A 23,899-nucleotide genomic window follows, 5' to 3' on the forward strand; every position below is an offset into this window, starting at 1 on the left:
TTTTTTTTTTTTTTTTATATGTGGTTTTTTTCAGTGTTTTTTCATTAAATATGAGTTAATGAGAGAATAGGTTGTAGCCATACGCCAGTGATGTGCCGGTGATCTGACAAGATGGTGGTGGAATGAGTTTGGGTAATGTTGACGCTGTGTCGACGACATGGCTATTTACATGTGTAATCACCATTTCCTAGTGCAGACTATGCAGTTTCAGTGACTACATCTTTACAACACGAACATAAAATTCTTATAAATTCGATTTTCATATTTTTTTGGTTAACAATTAACCAATACCACCGTTTAAATAATTGTATTTTTCAATATTTTCATTCACATATTTACATATATTTATGTCCAATGTCGACAGTCAACCCTCTAACAATGTATTTCTTCCTCTTGCACGCCCTCGTTTGTTAAGTTCGACTATAAAAGCTAAGCATACGACGAGACAATATGGATAGCACAATTTAATTTAGAGCACATACAATAATAACCATTGTAAAAGAAATATAACGAATATTATTTGTTCATAATAGCGATAGGTAGGTAAGCAAAACCAATATAATATACTGGCATAAAACAGGACATACACCGAATATTCTGACCATCCAAGGTTAAACATTTTCAGCACTTTCAAAGCTAGGTATGCCTTCCGACATAATGCCATGCCATGTCATAAATGACACAATATGAATCCATCAGAGGCGACACAACACCAGGATTGGTTGGAATTGACACAATGACCCTATGTCAGAGAAGACATGTCAAACTCGGTCGGAAATAGCACAACGGCAAGCGTGGTCGGAATTGACTATGCAGTGCTATGTAGGAGCCAGCAGTTCACACACGAGAACTGACACTGACCAGCAGGAAGATCAAAGGTCAGGGTATGGTCCAGTAGCTCAGGTCCCAGTTTGGTGATATGATAACGTGTCATCACATTTTCTTAAACATTCAGTTGATGATTGGTGAGAAAACTCACAAACACTTAACAAAATAATCTTACACAGTGTATAAAAAAAAGGCAAACAAGTATTTGGGTCCTGGTAATCAAAGTAAAAAAAAAAAAAACTTAATATAATAACAGTAATAATTATAATAAGATAAACTGAATTTGTTTTCATTATAGAAATTATATAGGCATGATATACACATCTTTTGTAGAAAAAAATTAATTAATGTATATGTGTGTTTATATGAAGTCCACGGTATGTGTGGGCGATACACTGGTCATACGGCACCCCAAATGTTTGTCTGCTAAATGATAAATGTTCCGGTATGTGTTTAAGCATCAGAGTTTTGTTTTGCTGAGTCGACACTGTCGTCATCGTCGTCGTCTAAATCTCCGGCTCCAGACCGTATGGAGGACAACATGGAGCGGGCAGATGACACTCTAGCACTAGGTCTGCAAATGGAGAAGAAAAAGGCACTGAGTATGTTATCGCAATGTAACACAGATAATTAGAGATGCACCATTACATATACACATGAATGCACTAGTATGTCTGAGAATAAACATGCTTAAGGTTTTTACAATGTGCTTGTACACCAGTTACGTTAGTAGTACATGTATATTGAATACTGATGATATGCACAATTCTTCCTCATCACCGACAGCTCTTATGCCTTTTATTCAGAAACATCAGTTTTTGTTTCTTGTTCTGGCAAAAAAAACATTAATTTAATTTAATTTTCCTTCAAGTATTTTTCAATCAAATGTAAAATGAGGATTTTGGATTGCCTTTCTTTAAACTTCTGACTTCCACATGCCAATGGTCCCATGATATTAATGAACCACACACACAAACTCAATTGTAAAACAACTGGTGAGGATAATGTAAACACAGGGTCAGGATTGTGTGTTATTGAACATCAAACATGATCTCAAAACAATAACATTATCTTTTAGATAGTTAACAGGCGATTGCCAGTCTCTAATGTGTTAATAGCTATGAAAACCTTGCATTACTTGTTGCTAGCATTTGAATTAAATCAAAATGCACTGCTGAAAGGGGGAAGCAAGGGAGGTAACTGCCCCAACCAATTCAGCAGCAGAGGAAATTCATTTTATACAAAATAACGATGAAGCATTAGCATTTGGCAATGGTCGAGTCAGTGAGATTATAAATTGATAAAATTAATGATGACAATCAGGAACAACTCATATAATTATAAACACTATGACTCTTTTTTTTATGAAATAATATATGGTGACAAGACATGCTTTTACATCCCTATGTGAATGGACTACTGTCTAGTAAACTCAAACATGCAAGGATAAATAAATATTTCTGTCCATGCTAGGGCCATTTCAATTTACAATTGATATATTATCAAAACGGAGACAAATGAAAAACACACCTCAAAGATATATGCAAATGATTTTTGAACAACTTCTGGTATGTTTGGAGGAAAACCATCTGTAGTTCACATCAAACAGTGAGGCGGTGATGATGAGTTTGAGGTGGGTGGACAGGGTAATCAGTCACAGTACTCGTGATCTCGGCAAAAGTTAGCTTTATGTAAAAGTGGTGGACACACTGTTTGAAAAATAGCTAACCATGTGTGCTCTCCAAGCAGAACTTACGATGGGTTTGATTTCATACCATGCACACTACCATGTAATCTACATTTAACAAATCAAGTACATTGTTTAAATACAAAAAACATATGACAAAAGAAACATTAATTTCGTAGATTATTTTTTTTCCCTTTCTACTGTCTACTGTATCTATTCTCCTTAACAAATACTTCGTTCAGGGACATATCCTTAAAACATTGTTCAACATATCATCTTCTAGTGTGTCGAAAGCTGAAGCAGAAATTCTTAAAATGGAAAATAAGAAATACTTCATGCAGCATTCCCCCAAAAATCAATAAAAAAAAAAGAGAAAACCTTTAAAAAAATCTAGATATATTGATTATTAGCGCTCCAGGAAATTAGTTAGATTAACTCAGGATTTTCTGATGCACATTTGGCAGATAAACAATATTAATAACTACATGATGATACACGACTAGGAATATGCACTGGGCCAAAAAGTCGCAAGCATTTCACATAGGAACAAAGACGTACAATAGGCAATTAAGAATGCCTTGGCTAGCAGAGGCCGCAGGTAGATCAATCTGAGTTTTACCTGTCTGACCAAACAGGTGTCAGATCATCAATTAGAAGCTTTCTCCCCCGATCTGTGAATTCAGAAATGTACATGTAGCTAGGAACACACATCCCTCAGATCAACAACCCAGTCTGTCCCCCTCGTCTATAGCTATACCACACGTAACTAGCATTCTACCATCCACAAGCGCCTGTTCATTACAGTTAACCTCTGGCATCAACTCCCCCGTGACGAGCTGCTAGATTCATACGGAAAGGATTTTGAATACAGTATGGAATTGAAATGAATGCAAGCCTCAAGACACTTGAACACTCAAAAGATTTTGCAACTGTCGTAACCTACCATAATAAGAAAGCAGGGGATATCTCGGTGTATAAACATTTGATGAGACATCTCTAGAAATTATTTCAGAGTTGCCCGTTCTGTCCTAAAATCTGTCAATTGAGATGATTTTGTGGTGCTAATGATTAAATCAAGGCTGATGGGAAAGGCAAGTGCTTGTGACTTAATGAGAAATAATACGACTAACTGGTGACACTGTGGGGGGCGCTGCGGTTATCATAATGCAATAATGTTCAAATGACATTTTATTGAGTTTCGTAAGCACAGTCTAGACTCTAGTTGATAATCACACGACATGCATACTGTTAGACGATGTTTAAACTCGTAATATCAACCCAGACGGAGGCTCCATCAAAATCTAAGCTCGCAATGTAAATGAAATTGGTGAGTCCGTCAACAATCTCTACACTCGTTATATCAACCAAGACGGAGGCTCCACCAAAAATCAATGTTTGCAATGTAAACAAAGATGGCAGCTCCATCGATGATCTCTACGCCATTAATATCAACAAAGATGGAGACTCCGTCGTCAACAATCTCTAAACTTCAGTAGCATCAATCAACGCAGTGTTACGGTCCACATATCTACATGAATGATTTACAACTAGTAAACCATTTGCCTTTTATTGTGAAGCTGATGAATGAAACTAAAATACACTGCACATACATTAGGTGATTACTGACACAAAAAAACTGCCTAACCTTAGATCTAAAATCCTAGTATAAAATATAGAAATGAACTTTGTTAGTACATCACAGGACAAAAATCTACATCTACAAACTTCATAGTTCAATATAGTTAAAATTACAAATCATTCAGCAGAATTTTGACAAAGTCTTGACCCAACATTAAATGTTTTATTATGGAAAACAGTTGAAATTTAGTAGTACGGTATTTTTCAATGCCTTACACATCTGGGAAACTGTATACCTCATAACAAAATAAAAATACTTATTTTTTTATATTCTTTCCTTGAAATGACGAAAAATGTCAACTCTACATGAAACGGTGCCATTTTTAAGGAGAATGTACAATTTAGAATACAATTATGGGTGATATCAAAATACAAGCACCATTTAGATTAGGAAGTTACAACCATGACCAGGTATCTACATTTCCTCGAGATGACAAACTTTCAGCATTAGTTCAGCTTACCTGTATTTTTTCAACTGAGATATTTCTCTAGCTGTCGATTCACTTTGTTCCATTTGTTCATCAAGGTCTCGCTGAAGTTTGCGTTTGGCTGCGTTCATCCTTGTAATTTCCTCCTCTGCCTCGTCTAATTGTCGCTTCAGAGCTCGTACACGATTGTTCATCTTGTCATTCTGTTGATTGAGATTAACGAAATTGGTCACCAAGGTCACATAAGCTCACATCTTATCATAATTCATTAACTTAAATTTGCATAAAGAATTTCATGCTTCTGGATAAAAACTTGAGAAATATTTTTAGTGAAAAATGCATCTCAAGTTTTTCTACAGTTAACCTGATCACAATGTACAATGTTTGGTGTGAACTAAGAGCAATGCAGTATTAGTTACCTGCTCCTTGAACTGGTCTGCATGGCGACGTTCATCCTCAGCCTGTAACACCATCTCTTTCAACTTCTTTTCCAATCGGCGAACAGATCGCTGCATATTTGTTCGGTCCCTGGATAAAAAACAACACAACCTTAGCTAACATCTCTATAAACTTGTCTAAACCTGTGCAAATCTCCTGATCCAGTCAGTAAACAGAACAAGCCAAGCCCGACCTCTTCAGTTCCAATGAAGGTACAACCACGTAAGACATGTCTTGACATTAAGAAAAGGGTCTATGGTATTGAAAGGCAGAGTTTCATGCCATCTAGTTGTGACATGCACATCTAAGAGTCTTGTGGTAATCAAAAGTTATGGAGCAGACAAAGTGTAAACTATGTTCCCTCAACCCACCCCATCTTAAACAAGAAAAAAAATTGCAAGGCATTCCATAGTCCCCTGCCAGTTATGATAACTTTATTTACCCAGCTGTAAATCTTGGGATATATATATTCACAGACATACTTTTTGTACTCCTAACGCCCCCTGCCAAGACATACTTGCATGCTTAATCTGGTTACTCTAGGCGTAATAGTAATTGAAGATATGCCCTGGACAAACCTTTTTAAAGGATGAGGTCAAAGGTCAAGCACTTGACGTTCTGCCATCCCAAAATGTTCTTGCATACCAAATCGGGTTACATCAGGTAAAATAGTATAGAAGATATGCCCCGGACAAANGTGTGTGCATAGTACAGGAATATAAAACAAATATTTAAGGAAACTTCACATTGAAACAAATAAATCTTTACTCCACAGGACCCGACAGTGTGACCTACTTTGTTTCACTGTCGAGTTGTTCCTCAAGGTTAGCGACCTTGCCCTCTAGAGTGGTGATGGTGGCCTTGGTGCGAGTGCGTACGGTGTTCTCTAGGTCTTGTAGTTTCTCCCGAAGGTCCTTATTCTGTCTCTCCAGGGAGGACCGCTGGTTCTCCAACTTCTGTGTGACTGATTTCTCTGATGAAAGATCTGCCAGGTTTTGCTCTGCCTACAATCAACAGCAATGTCAATAAAATAGTGGAATAATACCAAATTATATCCATATAAACCAGACGTTCTCAGTTGAACATATCACAAATTATCAAACAAGTATTCTAATATTTCTTTAACTAAAATCACTATGCATGTAACTTTTGAATTTCAATATTTTTTTGAAAATATTGAAATTCTTTGATGTTTAAACGAGGCTTAAAAAAACCTTGTAAGAAAAAAAATTACAACTATGAATTGAAATCCAAAAGTAGCATCTTAAAAAATTCTGAAGCAGAAATAACAAATATGTCAATACAACGCCGGACTTCTTACCTGCATTTGTGCCTTGCGAGCTTTTTCAAGCAGCAATTCACCGTTGGTCTGTTCATCCTCCAACTCGTCCTCTACCTGCTGTAAACGTGCCTCCAGTCGGCGTTTCTCATCCAACAACGATGACCTGCAAACACAGACACGTAACTCAGCAGGGGGTCTCAACACCTCACACAGAACAGGTAACAATTTAAAATTTTGAAACTTTATGCTACATCATGACAAGCTCACGTAACAATTTAACTCAATATTTTCCCTAGCTTTACAAATTGGATAATTTTAAAACGTATCTGTTACTTAGCAAATGAACTGAATTGGAGTTTCCCCAAAACATTTTTTTGATTTCCCTGGATTTTCATTAGGTTTACTCCATGTTTCAATTAACTTCAAAAATCTCTTCTAGCACATTGTTCCAAGCACATTGTTTAAAATACAATTCGCAATATTTTCCTACACAACTTAGACAGTAATGTGTTACTTACAGGCTCTTATGGGCACACACAGGGAATAGGGTGTTTTGGGGGATCATACAAGGTGTAATTGTACACCCAAACGCTAATGGACAGAGTTGGATAGTAAGGACTTGCTTCATACCAGTAATAACACGTTTTCAAATTGATGCATACAGGATTACTCAAATTTTTCTTGCATGCATAGTGTGATTTGGGAAAATTAGTCTTTATTTTTTAAATTCTTCTAGAAAAAAATTGTTATTACCTGTTTTTTTGAATTACACAAAAAGGCAAAAGTAGTTTGTTATTTATATGTGAAATATTCATTCTGCCTACAAACATGGGTTGACATGAAAAAAGATCTTGACAAACTAGCGCTCTAGGAAAATACATGGAAAATGATCTTCCACCCAAACAAATGCAATGTGTTGTCGGTGACTAAAAACAAAACTCCAACAGTCCATAATTATATTTTACATGGACACATACTGGAACATCTTAGTCAGGCTAAGTATCTGGGTGTAACACTATCATCTGACCAAAAATGGGATTCACATATAAATACTATCTGCCCAAAAGCAAATTCTACGCTAGGCTTTTTTAAGACGAAATCTTAAAATTGGCTCAACATCAGCCAAAGTACAGGCATACAAATCATTAGTTAGACCATCACTTGAGTATGTCTGTACAGTATGGGACCCTCACACCCAAACAAATATTGACAAGTTGGAAATGGTCCAGCGAAGGGCAGCGCGCTATTTGCTCAATAAGCACAGGTACAACCATCGTACCTCCAGTGTGTCAGAAATGTTGGACCACCTAAAGCTGCGCCCTTTAGCAGATAGACGTAGAGATGCTCGTCTGACCATGCTTCATAACATTGTAAACCAGAAAGTTGCTATCGTAAAATCAGACAGATTAATCTCTACAGTTGGAAAATCCCGAACAAACCACCAGTTTTCCTATCAAGTTCCCCACTCAAAAACCCAGACCAGAAAGGCATCATTCTTCCCTCGAACTATACCCGAGTGGAATAAACTCCCACCTGACATTATTTCAAGCCCCACAACGGAATTATTCAAATCAGCCCTCGTCCGTCACTTTTCAAACGCAAATTAGACCATATTGTATCTTTTAAAAACAATCTCTTTCCATGTTTCACTCCTCGTCTGACATTTTATCTTCAAATTGTTGATGTTGGTCAGTACCATTTAGAAGAAGTAGAAGACATCATTGGTCATCTAAGTAATTAGAATTAAAGTATGAGGTCTCCATGTTTTTTAAAATATTCATGCTAGGTAACATGCCCTGGGGTCAAGGACACAACAAAAAGGTCTATAAAACATTTGTACCGATTCTGATCTTCACTGAAGTACAAAAGAACAATTCGATAAAATGCATATAAATTCAATAATTCAGGAAAATCACATTGTAGTGCTAAAGCTCTCTTGAATAATTTATGTATCGATTTTGATAACATATGGTTAAATATAAAAATCATCAGATCCTATTTTGTGATAAATTGATCAATTCAACGGATGTGTAAAATTGAGGCTGCAAACTTTTATGGTATGCAGTTAAATACGTATTACTAAAACATTCGAATCAAGACAATATAACTATGAATGTATGCTTGCAAAACCTAAATATTTCAGCAGTTTATTTGGTTTGAAACACATTAAGTTGTGAGCAATAGTTATGTGTAAAGAAACCAAACTATACTTACTTTCCAGTCGTGTTGCTGGTGATTTCATCCTGAAGGTCATCGCGCTCGGCCTCAGTATTTCGGCGAGACCTCTCGGAGGAAGACAACTCTTCTTGTAGCCGAAGAACTTCTGCCTCAAGATTCTTGAACTTTTTTTCATTTTCCTTAAGTGTGGCAGCAGCATCTTCCCGAGCCAATCGCGCTTCGTCCAGTTCACGTAGATTGTCCTTCATAACTGCCTGGGTGCGCTTCAGCTGTTTCACAGCATCCTCCTTTACTTTGTTAGCCATTTCCTCTTGCTGCTCGAGGTCCTTGATGTCGTTCTCTAGTTTCTTCCTGGCATTCACAGCCATTGCACGCTGCTTACGCTCATCCTCAAGTTCAGCCTCCATCTCACGTAACTGTCGAAGAAATAAGCAAGTGTTGGTAAACTTGATAAAAATGCTCATGTTCAATAATGTTCTTAATCTGGATTATCTCAAGTGATTTAGGCTAAAAATTACATTAGTTGAGTTTCCTATTTCCTGACTGACCCCAAGTTTTTTTTCGTTTCAACCGTAACATTTAATTGAAACTAACAAGAATCCAAATGTTCTCAAATGAATTTAACATACACATCTAATAGATTTATATCAAGTTAACCAATCCATAGTGTACCAATAATGCGTAATGAAAATTTTAATAGGATAACTGTAACAGAGTCTTGTTTGAGGAGTGTTCAGAAAGTTACCTGCTTGACGAGTAATTTCTTTTGTTCCTCGACAGTATCTTCCTTAGCTTGGTGGTCACGTTCAAACTGGGTCCTCAAGGCCTGCATGTTCACTTCCAGTCGGAGCTTGGCGTCCTCTGTGGTCTGGAGCTCATCCTCCAGCTCCTCTATCTGGAGACGCTGCTCCTCAACCTGGGCTTCCAGAGTACGCTTAGACTTCTCCAGCTCGTGGACCTGGGGAAGAGTATTGGGATATTAGATTGCCACACAAACAAAATTCATCCTCCCCAGTATTGTAAAAAAAACAAAAAAACTGCTGTTTTCCTATTATAGTGCTATTCTCAGCTGGTGCCTCAATAGACAGTACTTAATTACGATTGGTCTACCAGACTGAATATAACATGATGAAACAATATTATAATAAATCTTAATTTCATATCAACACAAACAAGTTACAGAGCCATAACAAGTCAAGAGAGACATAGAAACATACAAGCTGAAGAAACTGGTGCAACTCTTAGATTGCCAGGTGGGTACTTACACCTTATCTTGTTTATGAGAATGTTAGTCATCACAAGCCATTTTTATCAAAACCAAATGATCATATGACCTTTTCATACAGCCAAGGTTATTTTCCATAAAAGTAAAGTGAGGTGAGCATTGCTTTGAAGTGCCATTTCTTCTACAAGCTTGCTTAAATAGCAGGAACACATATTTTCTTTCTCCGGTCTCGCATCATTCCCTCAGCAATTACCATTTCTGATCTGAAATAAAATACTTACATTTTTGCCAACATCATCCTTGGATGACATGAGATCCTCAAGTTCCCTCTGCTGAAGAAGTCGGCTCCTATCAGCCTTCTCAAATGAATCGTGTAGTTCATCTAGTTCTCTCTGCATGTTCATGATCTTTGTTTCCTTTTCCCGACTTTCCCTCTCCAGCAAGTCCTTCTCCATTGATAGTCTAAGCAACAACACATGTGATAATCAGGAATAAACACGAGCAAGAGTTACCTGAAAATATTTTATCTAGTTGATTTTGATTGCAGTTGTACATTGAATGATATTCCCTACATCTAAACCATTAAGTTCATTTGGCGATGGCCTCAATGACATACAATAACATCGGAAAATCTGGATATATATACAAAAGTATTTCTTACAGTTCTGCCAGATACTGGTTTGTTGTCTCTTTGAGAGAGCAAGTCATGGTTGCTACAGCATCACGAAAATAAATGCAAAAAAGTTGATTGATATCCTTGACTACTGTTTTTGTTTACATGGGGTAGCCACGAAAGCTTGTTGTACCATGAAACAATCTACCTGGGTAAATGGCTTTAAACCATCATTGAAAATATTCACAAGTATTTCACGTTATAACGCATTACAAATTTCAGCAGTGCCCAGTAACTTACTTTTCAGAAACACTCTTTTCTTCATTGAGGAGAGCATCAAATTTCTTCTGCTTCTTCTCCATTTGTGTGTAGGCAGACCTCTGGTTATCTAACTCTACCGTCATGTCCTCCACCTGTTGTACATACACACCACTTACACATAGGCTTAGTATTTTTGATAATGTTCCGTTTAAAAAAGAAAAATTGTACTGATGAAAGTTCTTAAATAGAATATCTTCAAGGGTTGGTTTATTTTGTTTTAAATCCTATTTACAGCTAAGGACTTTTATCAGTACAAATGACATACTACCAAAAATGTCATCGAGAAAAGATTGAAATTTGGCTAGATGCTTTGAAAAGGGTAGAAAATTCCCAAGTTGCAATATCTAACTGAAGGGACTTGCCTCAGCCTGTAACTTCTTGCGAGACTTCTCGTGTCGCTCAATGATGAGGTCAGCCTCCTTTTTCTGATCGTCCAGTGCATCCCTGGCTAACTTCTTCCTTTGCTCCTCATTTCCTTCCAATTTCTGGATCTCTTCTTCATGCTTCTTTTTCACTTCTAACATCTGTAAAAGTGGAGGTTTGCTCGAGTTTGTTTAATCCATTAATAATTAAAACCAATCTTTAGTGAACATGTTGGGAAAATATATTCTGGGTTTTATTTGTGAGGGTATAATAAAATTGGCAACATTTTCTATGTATTTGTATGTGCGATCATATCATGTGTAATAAATTAGAAAGTCACAGCAGTTTAACAAGACATGGACTTGTATTTGACAAGAAAAAGAGAAGAAAGTCTCATAAGCTGTTCGGAAAATCTATGCTTACCTTAGCTTGCAGCTCGCTGATCTGTTTCTCAAATGTTTTCTTGGACTCTTGCTCCTCTTCTATGCGGTCTAATAAGCCTTCCTTCTCATCGTCCACCTGTCTCAGCTTGGACTGCATCTGCAGCTTGCTCTTTGTTTCCTCTTGTAAGTTGTCCTGTATAAAGTTAGCACATGATAGTAAGTCACCATCTCTCAACATCACCTCCCATCTCTCAACATCACCTCCCATCTCTCAACATCACCAAACATATCAACATCATCTTACATCTCTCAACATCACCAAATATCTCTTGCCACCCCTTAAAATCTCTCAACATCATCTCCCATCTCTCAACATCAACTTAATCTCAACACTCAACATCAACTTACATCTCTCAACATCACCTCCCATCTCTCATTATCACCTCCCATCTCTCAACATCACCTAACATCTCTTACCACCCCTTAACATATCTCAACATCAACTTAAGCTCAACAACATCTTACATCTCTCAACATCACCTCCCATCTCTCATCATCATCTTACATCTCTCAACATCACCTCCCATCTCTCATCATCATCTTACATCTCTCAACATCACCTAACATCTCTTACCACCCCTTAACATCTCTCAACATCACCTCCCATCTCTCAACATCACTTAACATATCAAAATCATCTTACATCTCTCAACAACTCTATACATAACCTCCCATCTCTAACAACCCCTTAACATCTCTCAACACCCCCTAGCATCTCTCAACATCACCTCTCATCTCTCATCATCACCTCCCATCTCTCAACATTATCTTACATCTCTCAACATCACCTCCCATCTCTCACCATCAACTTAATCTCAACATTATCTTACATCTCTGAACATCACCTCCCATCTCTAAACATCCTCTTGCATCTCTGGACATCACCCCTCATCTCTCAACATCAACTTAATCTCAACTTACATCTCTCAACATCGTCTTTCATTTCTCAACATCAACTTGCATCTCTAACCATCACCTACCCATCTCTTAACATCACCAAACATATCCATCTTACATCTCTCAACATCCCCTAACATCTCTATACATCACCAAATATTTCTTACCACCCCCTAGCATCTCTCAACACCCCCTAACATCTCTCAACATCACCAAACATCTCTCAACACCCCCTAGCATCTCTCAACATCACATGACATCTTCTAACCCTGATAAATTTACTAATAGAAAGGAGATCAGATTAGAATATAAATATCAAATTTGATCTACATCACGAAAATGACACTAGCCCATTCGACCATTGTAGATGACAATAATACTTATCAGATTTATATATTCATTACAGCATTCAACAATGTTCAGTTGGCAGCACACTTCAACATATTATAAAGCCTAGTCTTGAATTATACAGCAACTTGGACTTTTATCCACGGCATCCTTTACCTGTGAATCAGCAAGTTGTGCTTCTAACGAGGCCACTTTTTGGCTCAACTGAACCGTCTTTGTGTCTGCCTGTTCCAGCTGCACGCTGACTTGTTCCAGCTCATTCTAGGAAAACAAGATAGAACAGATTATACACCAAACATCTAAAACATATAAATCATATTTGTATGATTTATTCTCATATTAAGTAAACACAAAGCAACTTTCCTTTCTAGGCAACTTTTATTTTAGAATACTGCAATATCTTTCTTAGATTAAAGAGACCCACCTCTTTTCAATTGTACACAGCCACTGAAAAGTTATTGTCCAGTTATTTAAATGGCAATCACTTGTGTGAGTGAACTTACTGCAAGTTTCGTAGCCTTTTCGCTAGTGTCGGTACGGCCCCGGTCAGACTCCTGTAGACGGATCATGACTTCCTGAAGCTGGCTCTCTACCTGTTTACGCTTGCGTTCAGACTCTTGCTTAGCCATCTGAACCTGTTTAAGGTCACTTGCCAAGTCTGTGTTCTCTGCCTCCAGGGTCTGTCGCTGTTTATCAAGGGACGCCTTGTTCTGTTGGTGACAAAAATGTCAATTATGCTATAAATGTCTTTAATGTAACTCTTCAAACTTAATTATACTATTCTGAATGGTAAAACAGTTACCATGAACTATACAAGTACCATTCACCTGATACGTTTGAATACTTTTTTTTCTTTTCTTTTAGAAATTAAGGTCTCTTTCTTACAAGACCCTAAGCTATATGCTGCAAACCAACCATTTAAAAAAAATCAAAGGTGATAAAGAAGATTTTTACTTAACAGTTCACTCCTAAACCAAGCATTATAAAGAAGGACCTCTTTTACAAATCTTCTTGGTAAACAAGCATGTCATTTACAATTATTCAATATAGTCTGTCCTGGTATAGCTTTTTTGACATAACATACTGCAATATAAAGGAACATTGCATACCTTTTTAACATTTTCAATTTCTTCATTGAGTGCCTGGGTTTGAGCTGAATGCTTGTGTCGCATAGCATGTACTTGCTCTTCTCCACTTTTCTTAGCTTCACTCAACATATTTTTTAGATCCTTGAGTTCATCTTCTCTTTTGTTTCTCAGATCCTGAACAGCAGCAGTAGCATCCATGGAATCTTCCAGCTCAGACTTGAGAGCCTCTAATTCCTACAAGAAACAAGATTTTCACAGGTCATTGAGCAACTTTAAAGAGGTTAAGTGCCATTTTACATTAGGTAACCAAGAGGATTTTTGTAATGTTATGCTGAGGATAGTGAATTTTTTGAAATATGGTTATACTAATTTTTCTACTTGCAAAAAACATCTCATTAAATCATGCGTTACTATTTCCAGCTAGGATATTTAGTTTTTCCCCATTTAATTGAATGAAATGCAACTTTATCAGTGTTCAAAATACTGCTTTAAGATAATAGGTATGTGGTGCAACTTGTTCTGAACTCTTCAGTTATGTTGCACTCCTGGACTTGGTATAAATGTACAAAAGTTGCTAAAATAAACATTGCCACCTAAAGAATCTGACATGCTTTGAATTTTCCATGTTCTTTCATAACACAATGCACTTTACTCCAGTGAGATCATTCACTGCAAAAAAAGTCAACAAAGAAACATTGACATGCTTTTTTACTGCTATTATAAACATCTTCCATCTCTGGCCTTAATCCTCAACATAAAACTTACCTCACTCAGGTCACGTTTCTGTTTCTCTGCTTTCATTCTTGCCTCTTTCTCCGTCTCCAAGTCCTCCGTGACTTCCTGTAACTGGCTCTGTATCTCACGCGACTGTTTACTGGCTTGAGACTTCGCAACGCCTTCTTCATCTACCCTGGAAAATTCAGGAAATTCTACCAATGAATTCTTAATATTCCAGACATTTTTAGTGGGTATTCAGCAGATTTTTGCCCTCTTTCTTTTTCCAATCATAACTTTTATTTTCACACAGTGCATCAAGTCTGGTTGAAAACCTATTTAACTGTTTTACCTATTTAACTGGGTTTATTTAAAATTATCTTTATTTTACAATCATTGTATTATCTAATGCACCACCCTGAACAGATTTTTTTACAAACTTTATTTTACAACAATTGTTATCTACTGTACCACCCAACCACCCTGAACAGAATTTTTTGAAGTTCAGTTCCAATTGGTAATTACTGCTTTCATGTTACAACTTACTTTTTCAATGCATGTTGAACCTCTTCTTCTCGTTTTGAAAGCTGTGCCTGTAGATCTTCTAGTTGTTGACGTTTCTCCATTAACTGTTCCCTTAAATCGTTTAGTTCACTTTCTAAACGCCGTCTAATTTTTTCCAATTCCTGCCTTGCCTGTAATAGGAATTCCGAAAAAATAAATTCTATTAAAATCAAAATGGAAAGTGTGCCTAGTGAAAAGCCAATTAACATCATTGTTAATCAATTAAGAGAAGTGTTGTTCACAAAAACAAAATGTTACCTGTGTTTCTTTCCTGAGGCGTTCCTCCAAATCCGAGATAATAGACTCGTACTTGTTCTTAAGTTTGCCGAGCTGCTTGGCTTTTTCTTCTTCCTCCACCAAGTGTGCGGTGACCTCGCTCATACGTTCTTCCATCGCTCTCTTTTCTTTGAGCAATTTGTGGTTTGTATCCTCTTGAAGAGCCAATTCCTCATCATACTTCTTTATCTTTGAATCAGCAGATACTTTCTCTAGCTGTAATTTTTGTCTAGATTGTTCCTCCTCTTCAAGTCTGTAACATAAGGAGAACTAGAGATTAGTTTTTATGATCAAAAACTTGTGTCTTCCCTTTAACGGAAAAATTACGGCCCGTACAAGATATTCCAGAAAACTTCGCATTTTTTTGCATATCCTCTATTTATTGTAGATAATAATTTTTGTTAGGGATTTATTTTGTATATTTTGTGAATTTAGAAAGTAATGAGCAATACTGTTGTGTTTGTGTTTAAATAAAACCACATCAATGTTATGAACATGATAGCTATATTAAAGGCACTTTATAACCGTATGCCTGCCTGTAATAAGAATTAGGTTTTACCCCCCATTAATTTGGGATGGGGGCTTTTTTTCTCATTTTGAGAAGAAACATACCGATTGGGAAGGAAATGTTCAGAAGTAAACTGCAAATTTTGGGAATTAGGTGTAAATCTTAAACAGTTTCAATTGGGAGTGGAGCCAATCATCAGTCCCAAAAAGTCCCCAGAAGAAGAAACACGGTCCTTAATATCTTTACTGTAAAGAACAGACCATATTCTCTCCTTTAAATTCTATCAGTTTGCTTCCTTTCCCCCTCCTGGAACTGTTCAATGAAATCTATTCTATCAGGTGCTTACATTGGCATTATTCCCACATATCAGGTATACAGTAAAGGCAAAGAAAAATAGTAGGACAGTATGAACACCCGGCAATTCATGGGATAGTCTAGCCACCACTTAAGTACAGTGGAATCTGTATGAAGGGACCACCGATAATAAAGTTTGGCCATATTTTGTACAGAATAACACAACCGACTATAACCAAACGTCTCCTTATTCAGACAACTGTAAACAGACCACCACCCCAAGCGCACATTTACACATGTTTGTAAAGATAGTTTAAAACAATATCGTTCAACAGATCAGGTGAATAACTAACAATAGTCCAGTGATAATTATGACAGTAAACAAACAACTAAGAGTGTTTCAGAAGAATTGTCTTATTGATGAGGAATTAGAAACGTTATGTGTGTTAAAATAAACATGTTTAGTGCACAGTTGCGCTTATATCCAATGTTAATTTCGCACGAGAGTGCTGTCGTGAACATCTCTAAACAGACCCGATTTCAAGAATGAAAACCCGCCAGTGTACTTCATCCTATCAGATGGAGGATAAAAGGTTACATTGCCTAGCAGGGCACTCGCGCAATCAAGATGGTTTTGCTCAACTGCCATCAATATCAGTTCATATTTTCACTGCTAAGTCAACAATATCGGCAGTTAAAAAATGACTTTTTATTCGTTTGGGCACATCAATTAATTTATTATAAATTTGGAAATTGGTTTTGTCAAATTTGTTCATCGAACTTGGTGAAAAGATCGTGAAGTAGCCCTTCGTCAAATGTGTTGACGGTCGTTGAAATAGTTGCGTATCAAATGTGGTTGTTTAAAGTAATTTTGGAGTCAGTATTGGGTGGTCGCTGGTCGCGTTAGACAGATGGTCGCTTAATACAGTTAAATTACATAGTAAAACGGTCGGGAGGAATGAAAAGTGGTCGCATAAACCGGTGGTCGTTTAATACAGATGGTTGCTTGAGCAGATTCGACTGTATATGTGCTTCTGTAGTTGTGCATATATCTCCCACCATACTTACTGTTCCTCCAGGTCAGCGACCGTTTGCTGGAATTTCTTGCGTTCGTCCATGAGGGCGTTACAGCGATCTTCCTCTTCTTCTATCCTGATCTCTACATCATGTAGGATTTCTTCCAGTTCCTCCTTCTTGGCCTGCATCCTGGCTTTGGACTGTAGACAATGGCAGTATAATTCAGTTAGGGATTACAGAATACATTGTGATGGTGGGAGAGAAATTAATAAGAAATTTATTTCAGGATTCTATTGCTTCAAATTTTTATTTATTGGTGGGTGATTATTGTCTCCTTTCCTTTTAATACAATCAAAATCGGAATGGATTTTATTAAATTATGGCTAAGTCATATTCAATTTCAGATTGTTCATCAAAACACTGTTGTGAACTATCTCCACATTAAGCCAAGCCAAATTTAGACTTCTATCCCTTTATTATCCTCACCTCCTCGGCCTCGGCACATATTTCTGTTTCAGCCTGTAGCTGTTCTGCCAAGATGGACTTTTCTTCAATGATTTGAGCATACTTTCTCTCCAGTTCCTCTATGTCAGACTTTTGTCGATCGTTAACGTCCTTAAATTTCTTAAGTTCGTCCTCTTTTAGCGTAAGTTTTTCTTCCTGTCCAGCCACTGGTAGCAATGGTTTTACCTTAAATCAAAATCAAAAGAGACGAAACACCTTAATATTGGTCAATTTGCGTGTTTTGTTAACTATTATATACAATGGGAACAGCATTTCAGTGATACAGACCTACGAATATACACATTGAGGGTATCAGCTGATCACTAACAAGTTTACACAAATTAAGTTGTGAATTTTGAAAACAGGAATGTTCCCAACAAAGAGGTTGGAAATATTTAGTATTGAAACTATCTATTTATGATACAACTGTGATCAGCAAAACGGAACTATAACTGAAAAGGTTCATTTAGCAGGAATATAGTTACATATTTGTGCAAGTTTCATCGGGTCACTGCTATGTAAAAACGATGTTCTTACCAAGACAGCTTCGCTGACTTCGCTGACTAGTCTTTAGAAAGAACGCAAAATGAGCACTGGACTTAATAATTCTGAATACAATCATTATATCCATAAATGGGGTTCCAATTTCATGTATCACCCTCATCCGAGTAAACAGGTAATCATGGTATGGGCTCAACATTGAGCCTATCACCCATAAAGTACAGTCAAGGGGAGGTAACAAACCTTCGTGAAGAGTCTCCACCATGCCCAGTTTCTCAGCTTGAGGTAGGAAGCACAGTTTCTCTGTATGACACGGATTGCACTCAACTGCTGCAGTCTCCTCTGGTAGTTCCTGTCATGCAAAATATGGGATTATATCCCCTTACTTCACAACACTTTCCATTCCACTTGCCTTTTGTTGCAAATGTTTTGCAATTTAATAATTAACTTTTTCTAGTATTTAATTTTTCTTTAGTGATATACATACTGCAGAACATATTTTTCAAAACCACATGTGAAGCCAGATGATTTGTAAGGTTTACCCATATAGGCTAAAAAGAAGTGTATGTTAAATTCATTCTGGAAAAACTTTTGGAGGTATGTAAATTTTAACAAAATGTATGGTGTTAGGAAGCTTAAAAACTTCTTTTTGATCTGAATGTATATGTCCTTTGCTAGCCTGTCTTACCTCCTAGCGATCAGGCCTCTACATAAAGCCTGGAACTGAATGATGATATCGGTAAGTTTCAGATCTCGTTCTTCCTCTAAATGTGCCAGCACTCCTGCTCGGAAGAAGATCTTGCTCTGTCCAACTCGGTACAAATTAGGATCCAACTCTAGAGCATTTATCTACAAAACGAAAATAATAAATTAGCTCCACTATAATCAAATACATTAATTACTTAAGGATTTATTTAATGGTGTTGAGAATCTTAATATCCTTTTTTTTTGGGGGGTCCCCGGGACATTGTTCTTCATTGCAATATTAAACCTAAGGAATGTTGACTCATTTTGTTGTTATCTACCTGTGGCTGACAGACACATGTAACTATCACCATGATTTAACTATTTGAATTGCATTTTTTTATGTTTTAAACAGGAGAGTATACCAGTATCATCTGCATTTTAAGCCTTCAGAATGTTTCATATCTGAAATTTTCTGTCAGTACATAAATTACACTTGTTCAAACGTTTTTCAATGCCTGCCTTTAATGCAAGTAAAACCTGTAGTATACCATACCCAGGGGCGTCGAGATCAAATTACCATTTTTTCGACCGACTTCTTGCCATCCATGAAACCTTTGGGAATACTGCTGGGACACAAGATCTCGTATCTCTGTCTGAATTCCTGGAATATGATTCTGTTGGGGAAGCCCTGTCGACAGATTCGGATTCCTTCCAGTACACCGTTACACCTTAGCTGCTCTAGGACCAGTGGCGAGTCAATTTTCCCAGCCTGTTAAAATAAAGTTCATTTTTACGGTAACATTCAAGTTTAAATACTTCACAAGTACCTAAATGGAAGTTCCACTACAAGTGTCATTTTTCATGCCATCTAACTCAAGTTCATCAATTTTGATTTTTTAAAAGAAACCAAATTGTTCTTTTTTAAATTTGAATTTACCCAGCGAGTCATTCCTACCAAATTTCAACACAAATTTAATTTGTCCTGCATCAAACAAGTTACAAGAAATAAAGAATTCAGATAGAGACTGTATAATTGAGTTTAATAGTTAAAGAAAAGTTTGAATAATGAGTACTGGCTATTATTGGTTTCAAATTGCCCAAGTAATAGCAGTAGCCCCGACATATATATTCTACCTGAAAACTTTATAGTGCAAACATACACTTTCTACTTTTAATTTGATTGCAATAACTCATTCTCCCCTGAACTTTCATTATGAACTATTCCAACCATTGAATGGGAAGAGTTCAAATGTATCTTCAGGGGGTGAATGAGTTCACTATTTCATCAGTGGTGCCATTTAAAAGGTACAATAATATAACAGATTCAAACCATCCTCTGACCATGGTTCAACCTACTTTTTTCTCGTGGTTTGGAATGATACATCTAACAAAGTTAGGGTTGGTGTTGCGTAGTGTGGCCATCAGTTTGGCGAGCTGTTCCTTGTACAGTTGGCTCACTGTCCTGAACATGCCCTTCCTGGTTCGGGACCCAAACATGGTGTCACCAGTAGATGCGGCTCCCATACCAACAATCTCGGCTGTCAAAAGAGAAACATTCATTAGTCTATGAAAGTTACTTGCGTTATCATCACAGTTGTTAATGTCTATGAAAAGTTTTATAGTTGAACCATCTAAAACTAACACATACTTATGATAACTATTTTTATCAAAGTAATTTTGAAACTAGAAAATGTCTAAGACATGAATGCCTCCGTCACCATGTGAAATAAGTTTCAGTGTTTGATGTTCGACGGATCAGGGTTTGATGTTTGACGGAACGGGACAGACATTGGCAACACTATATGCCCCCCCCCCCATTTTATGGCGGGGGCACAACAACAGAAAATCATACTTTGTACGAAATGGAAGCATAATATTGATTTCTTACCATCCTTCCAGATGGCTACCACGAAGGGATCCGACGAGGTTTGCAGTAGGGACACCACATTCTCATTCAAGGGGTCCATGTTCTTCATCAGCCACATCTTAGCCGAGTAGTCAACCTGGAAACACAGCAAGCAACATGCTACACATATCAAGACAATTTTTTTTCTAGAATACTCAAACTTTACAAAGCATCAAACGTAACCTGAAAATCAATTGTAACCTTTACCTTTGACCTCCAAATATTAACTCATTCAACCCTGAAATTTCATTATGAACTATTCCAATCCTTAAATTAGAGGAGTTCAAATGTGTCTTCAGGGGTTAATGAGTGAAAGGTCAGGAAAACTACCAGTTATAGTAAGGATGACACAAATCTTACATAAAGATCCCCCCCCCCAATTTGTGAATTCAAATCTTACAAATCATTCCTTTGAAAAGCAATTAAATCCTATTTATGAAAAGATTTACACTAATGACTTACCTTTCCAGCGTAATGGATCAGACTGAAGTCAGCATCAGCTCTGAAGTCAGGCTTCTGGAACTTGGGATGGGAGGAATGTTGGGTGACAACCTTGTCAATGAAGGTCTTGTCTGTGGCTTTGGGGAAGAAGCACTCCTCATCAACCAGAGCATAGATACCCATGGGCTATTTTAAACAAACAATAGAGCATGCAGTTAACAACACAATTCGCACAGAACCTGAGCACATTGGAAAAGGTGATTTCATATAAGGAACAATTTCAAATCTTGGCAAGACAATATCAATACAGATTTTTTTTTTTTTACCATGTTTACTATGGCATTACAATTAATTTCTTTGTCACAGTATGATGAAACGTGATGAATGTTATATTTTCTTTAATAAGTGATGGGTTTTTCACCTTGCACATTTACAAGAATTTGTTTTGGAAATATTACCTTCTCGAGGAGGTCGATGGTGGGCTGTAGGTCGAGACCGAAATCAATGAACTTCCACTCGATGCCCTCCTTCTGGTATTCCTCCTGCTCCAGGATGAACATAGTATGATTGAAGAGTTGTTGTAGCTTCTCGTTGGTGTAGTTGATGCAAAGCTGCTCGAAGGAGTTCATCTAAAACAGAGATCACACAGCATTGGTTCTCCACACTCTAAGAGATATGTACAGAATCTTTCTATAGACTGGCACATGCTCATTCGATTCTGAACAATATTAAAGTTTACATTTGTTGTATTTGACTAGCTGTTACCAGTTCCCAAGAAAAGATACCAGTGCTTCTACATATCCAGGTTCTACTTCCAGTTCTGCTCTACATGCAGAATAAAACATTATTAACCCTTTCACCCCTATATAACTGCAGCAGATTCTACTATACATTGATCTGGATGAATCCACTATGGTCTACAGAGGTGAAAGGGTTAAAGAATTAGACATTCTTTTGTAAGAAGTTCGTCAACAAAACATACATAAATGGAAAGACATTATCGAGAGCACAAAAAATAATATCCATGGTTGCCAAAAGATAATTGTTCCGCTAAGAGTGAAAATCTTAAACAGTGGCAGATCCAAGGGTCTATGGGAAGAATTCTCATGAAACAATCATTTGCAAAGTTCCTTAAAAAAAAAAAAAAGAATAAATAAAAAATCTCTTTGGAAACACCCCACTCCTAACTGTAAACTAATGAATAATCCCCCATGTAACTATTTAGACATCCAAAACGACATTGGACAATGCATAAATCAATACCCCTTACCAACAATTCTGATGTATGTCTAAATCAGATCATGTTCTGAAACATTGGCAGACTTTTTTTTGTGTCTTAATATGGACAAGTTTACAAACCCATGCACACGTTTCAGTAAAAATAACATCTAGTTGACTTAATCAAAGAGAAAATTGGCAATTGACATTTTGTGATGATAACATATACTATGCTACAAAATATACCTTATACAACTTGTGTTCAAACCAATCCAGGTAAAAATTAACAAGAATTTAACATATTGGTGAATTATACCTTGAATACAGCATGCTAATAACCATTCAGAATCGAAAATGAAGGCACAATTTCAACCATCAAAAATGCTTAAAAAATTGCATGCAATATTTTGATTGTCTGAAATGCCCTTTGATACAAATCCTTTTAACTTCTCTCTTATATACATAATGTATATTTGACATTGCATGTAACACAGACATTCGAAAGTATGTCATTAATGTAGAATTCAAATTCAACAATAAAAATCTACAAAAATGTCTTCAGGCATTAAACAACTGAAGAATAAAAGACTGGGGTACATAAGCTATACCACAAAGATGACTGGGTTTCATGGTAATTCGCAAAACAAAACAGATTTTATACAAAAAGCTTGTAAGATTGGGTCAATGTAAGGTTGAATCTAAAGTACTTGGGAAATAAATCGGAGCTGGATGATGAAAGTCCCGCCATTTCCAATACAAAATACAAAATATATCGTAAAATCTCATTAACCTTAGAAAAGTCCACAATGAAACTGATGTTCATGTCCTTGAAATGGCTGATTGAATGAAATTGAACTGTAACATGAAGTTAGCCTATCTAGAAATGTAGTTCCACGATACAGACCCATAAAATCCATGCACATCTAAGATAACCTGCCTTTATTCAAGCACAACATTAAAAAAGTTTGCTCGTTATGTTTACAACATTTTCCCTTACGTGCACATCCATGCATATACACAAAATTAACTGGACTCGGCCACTCTGCGGTAAGCTAAAGGTCAAACTGTGACCTTGGGGATTCCAGCCAATGAAGCATGGCTAAACCTCCTACTGTCATACACTATATAAACTAGCATGATTTCACGATTTCCATAAAATCTCATACATCAAACTTCAACGATGAGTCAAACATAGAACACCTATTTAACACTGTTTTAAAATTCTCTTCCCTATTTTTAGTCAGTGAAACAAACAAGAGGCCCATGGGCCTTAACGGTCACCTGATATATTTATACAGAGAGTTGATTTCGTTTTTAACATGAACAGAAATATTATTCAAAGTGACAAAAAACAATAAAACCACCTTATTCAATATCTAGCATACAGATTTCAGACTAAAAAGGATTTGAAACTAGCACCTCTGATTCTAAACAAGGAAAATGAAGAAATTTTAGCACACTGACTCCCTTGAGCCCCACCCTACAGCCCTTG

General features: G+C 36.8%; 1 protein-coding gene across 7 annotated transcripts in view; it reads right to left on the reverse strand.

Moving 5' to 3' along the window:
- LOC110448588 (myosin heavy chain, non-muscle-like) overlaps positions 1-23,899 on the reverse strand; it is a 57,608-nt gene continuing 33,709 nt past the window's right edge. For 6 of the 7 annotated variants that reach the window (XM_021494914.1, XM_021494918.1, XM_021494917.1 and 3 more), the window contains 26 exons: positions 21,648-21,818; positions 21,211-21,375; positions 20,731-20,845; positions 20,199-20,380; positions 19,420-19,611; positions 18,844-19,004; positions 18,399-18,507; positions 17,637-17,840; positions 17,202-17,350; positions 15,314-15,584; positions 15,038-15,186; positions 14,543-14,687; positions 13,799-14,011; positions 13,193-13,399; positions 12,846-12,950; positions 11,425-11,577; positions 11,001-11,162; positions 10,618-10,730; positions 9,986-10,166; positions 9,225-9,437; positions 8,516-8,895; positions 6,341-6,464; positions 5,815-6,023; positions 5,001-5,109; positions 4,615-4,784; positions 1-1,402 (listed from right to left, as the gene is read on the reverse strand). In XM_021494914.1, the coding sequence (XP_021350589.1) occupies positions 1,282-1,402; positions 4,615-4,784; positions 5,001-5,109; positions 5,815-6,023; positions 6,341-6,464; positions 8,516-8,895; positions 9,225-9,437; positions 9,986-10,166; positions 10,618-10,730; positions 11,001-11,162; positions 11,425-11,577; positions 12,846-12,950; positions 13,193-13,399; positions 13,799-14,011; positions 14,543-14,687; positions 15,038-15,186; positions 15,314-15,584; positions 17,202-17,350; positions 17,637-17,840; positions 18,399-18,507; positions 18,844-19,004; positions 19,420-19,611; positions 20,199-20,380; positions 20,731-20,845; positions 21,211-21,375; positions 21,648-21,818 (4,473 nt within the window). In that variant the 3' untranslated portion in view covers positions 1-1,281. Of the gene's footprint in view, positions 1,403-3,134; positions 3,187-4,614; positions 4,785-5,000; positions 5,110-5,814; positions 6,024-6,340; positions 6,465-8,515; positions 8,896-9,224; positions 9,438-9,985; positions 10,167-10,617; positions 10,731-11,000; positions 11,163-11,424; positions 11,578-12,845; positions 12,951-13,192; positions 13,400-13,798; positions 14,012-14,542; positions 14,688-15,037; positions 15,187-15,313; positions 15,585-17,201; positions 17,351-17,636; positions 17,841-18,398; positions 18,508-18,843; positions 19,005-19,419; positions 19,612-20,198; positions 20,381-20,730; positions 20,846-21,210; positions 21,376-21,647; positions 21,819-23,899 lie in introns of all 7 variants that reach the window. The other variant, XM_021494919.1, reaches the window with a different exon arrangement.

Source organism: Mizuhopecten yessoensis, unplaced genomic scaffold (assembly GCF_002113885.1).
Source record: "Mizuhopecten yessoensis strain PY_sf001 unplaced genomic scaffold, ASM211388v2 scaffold4121, whole genome shotgun sequence".
In the NCBI taxonomy this organism is placed as follows: domain Eukaryota; kingdom Metazoa; phylum Mollusca; class Bivalvia; order Pectinida; family Pectinidae; genus Mizuhopecten; species Mizuhopecten yessoensis.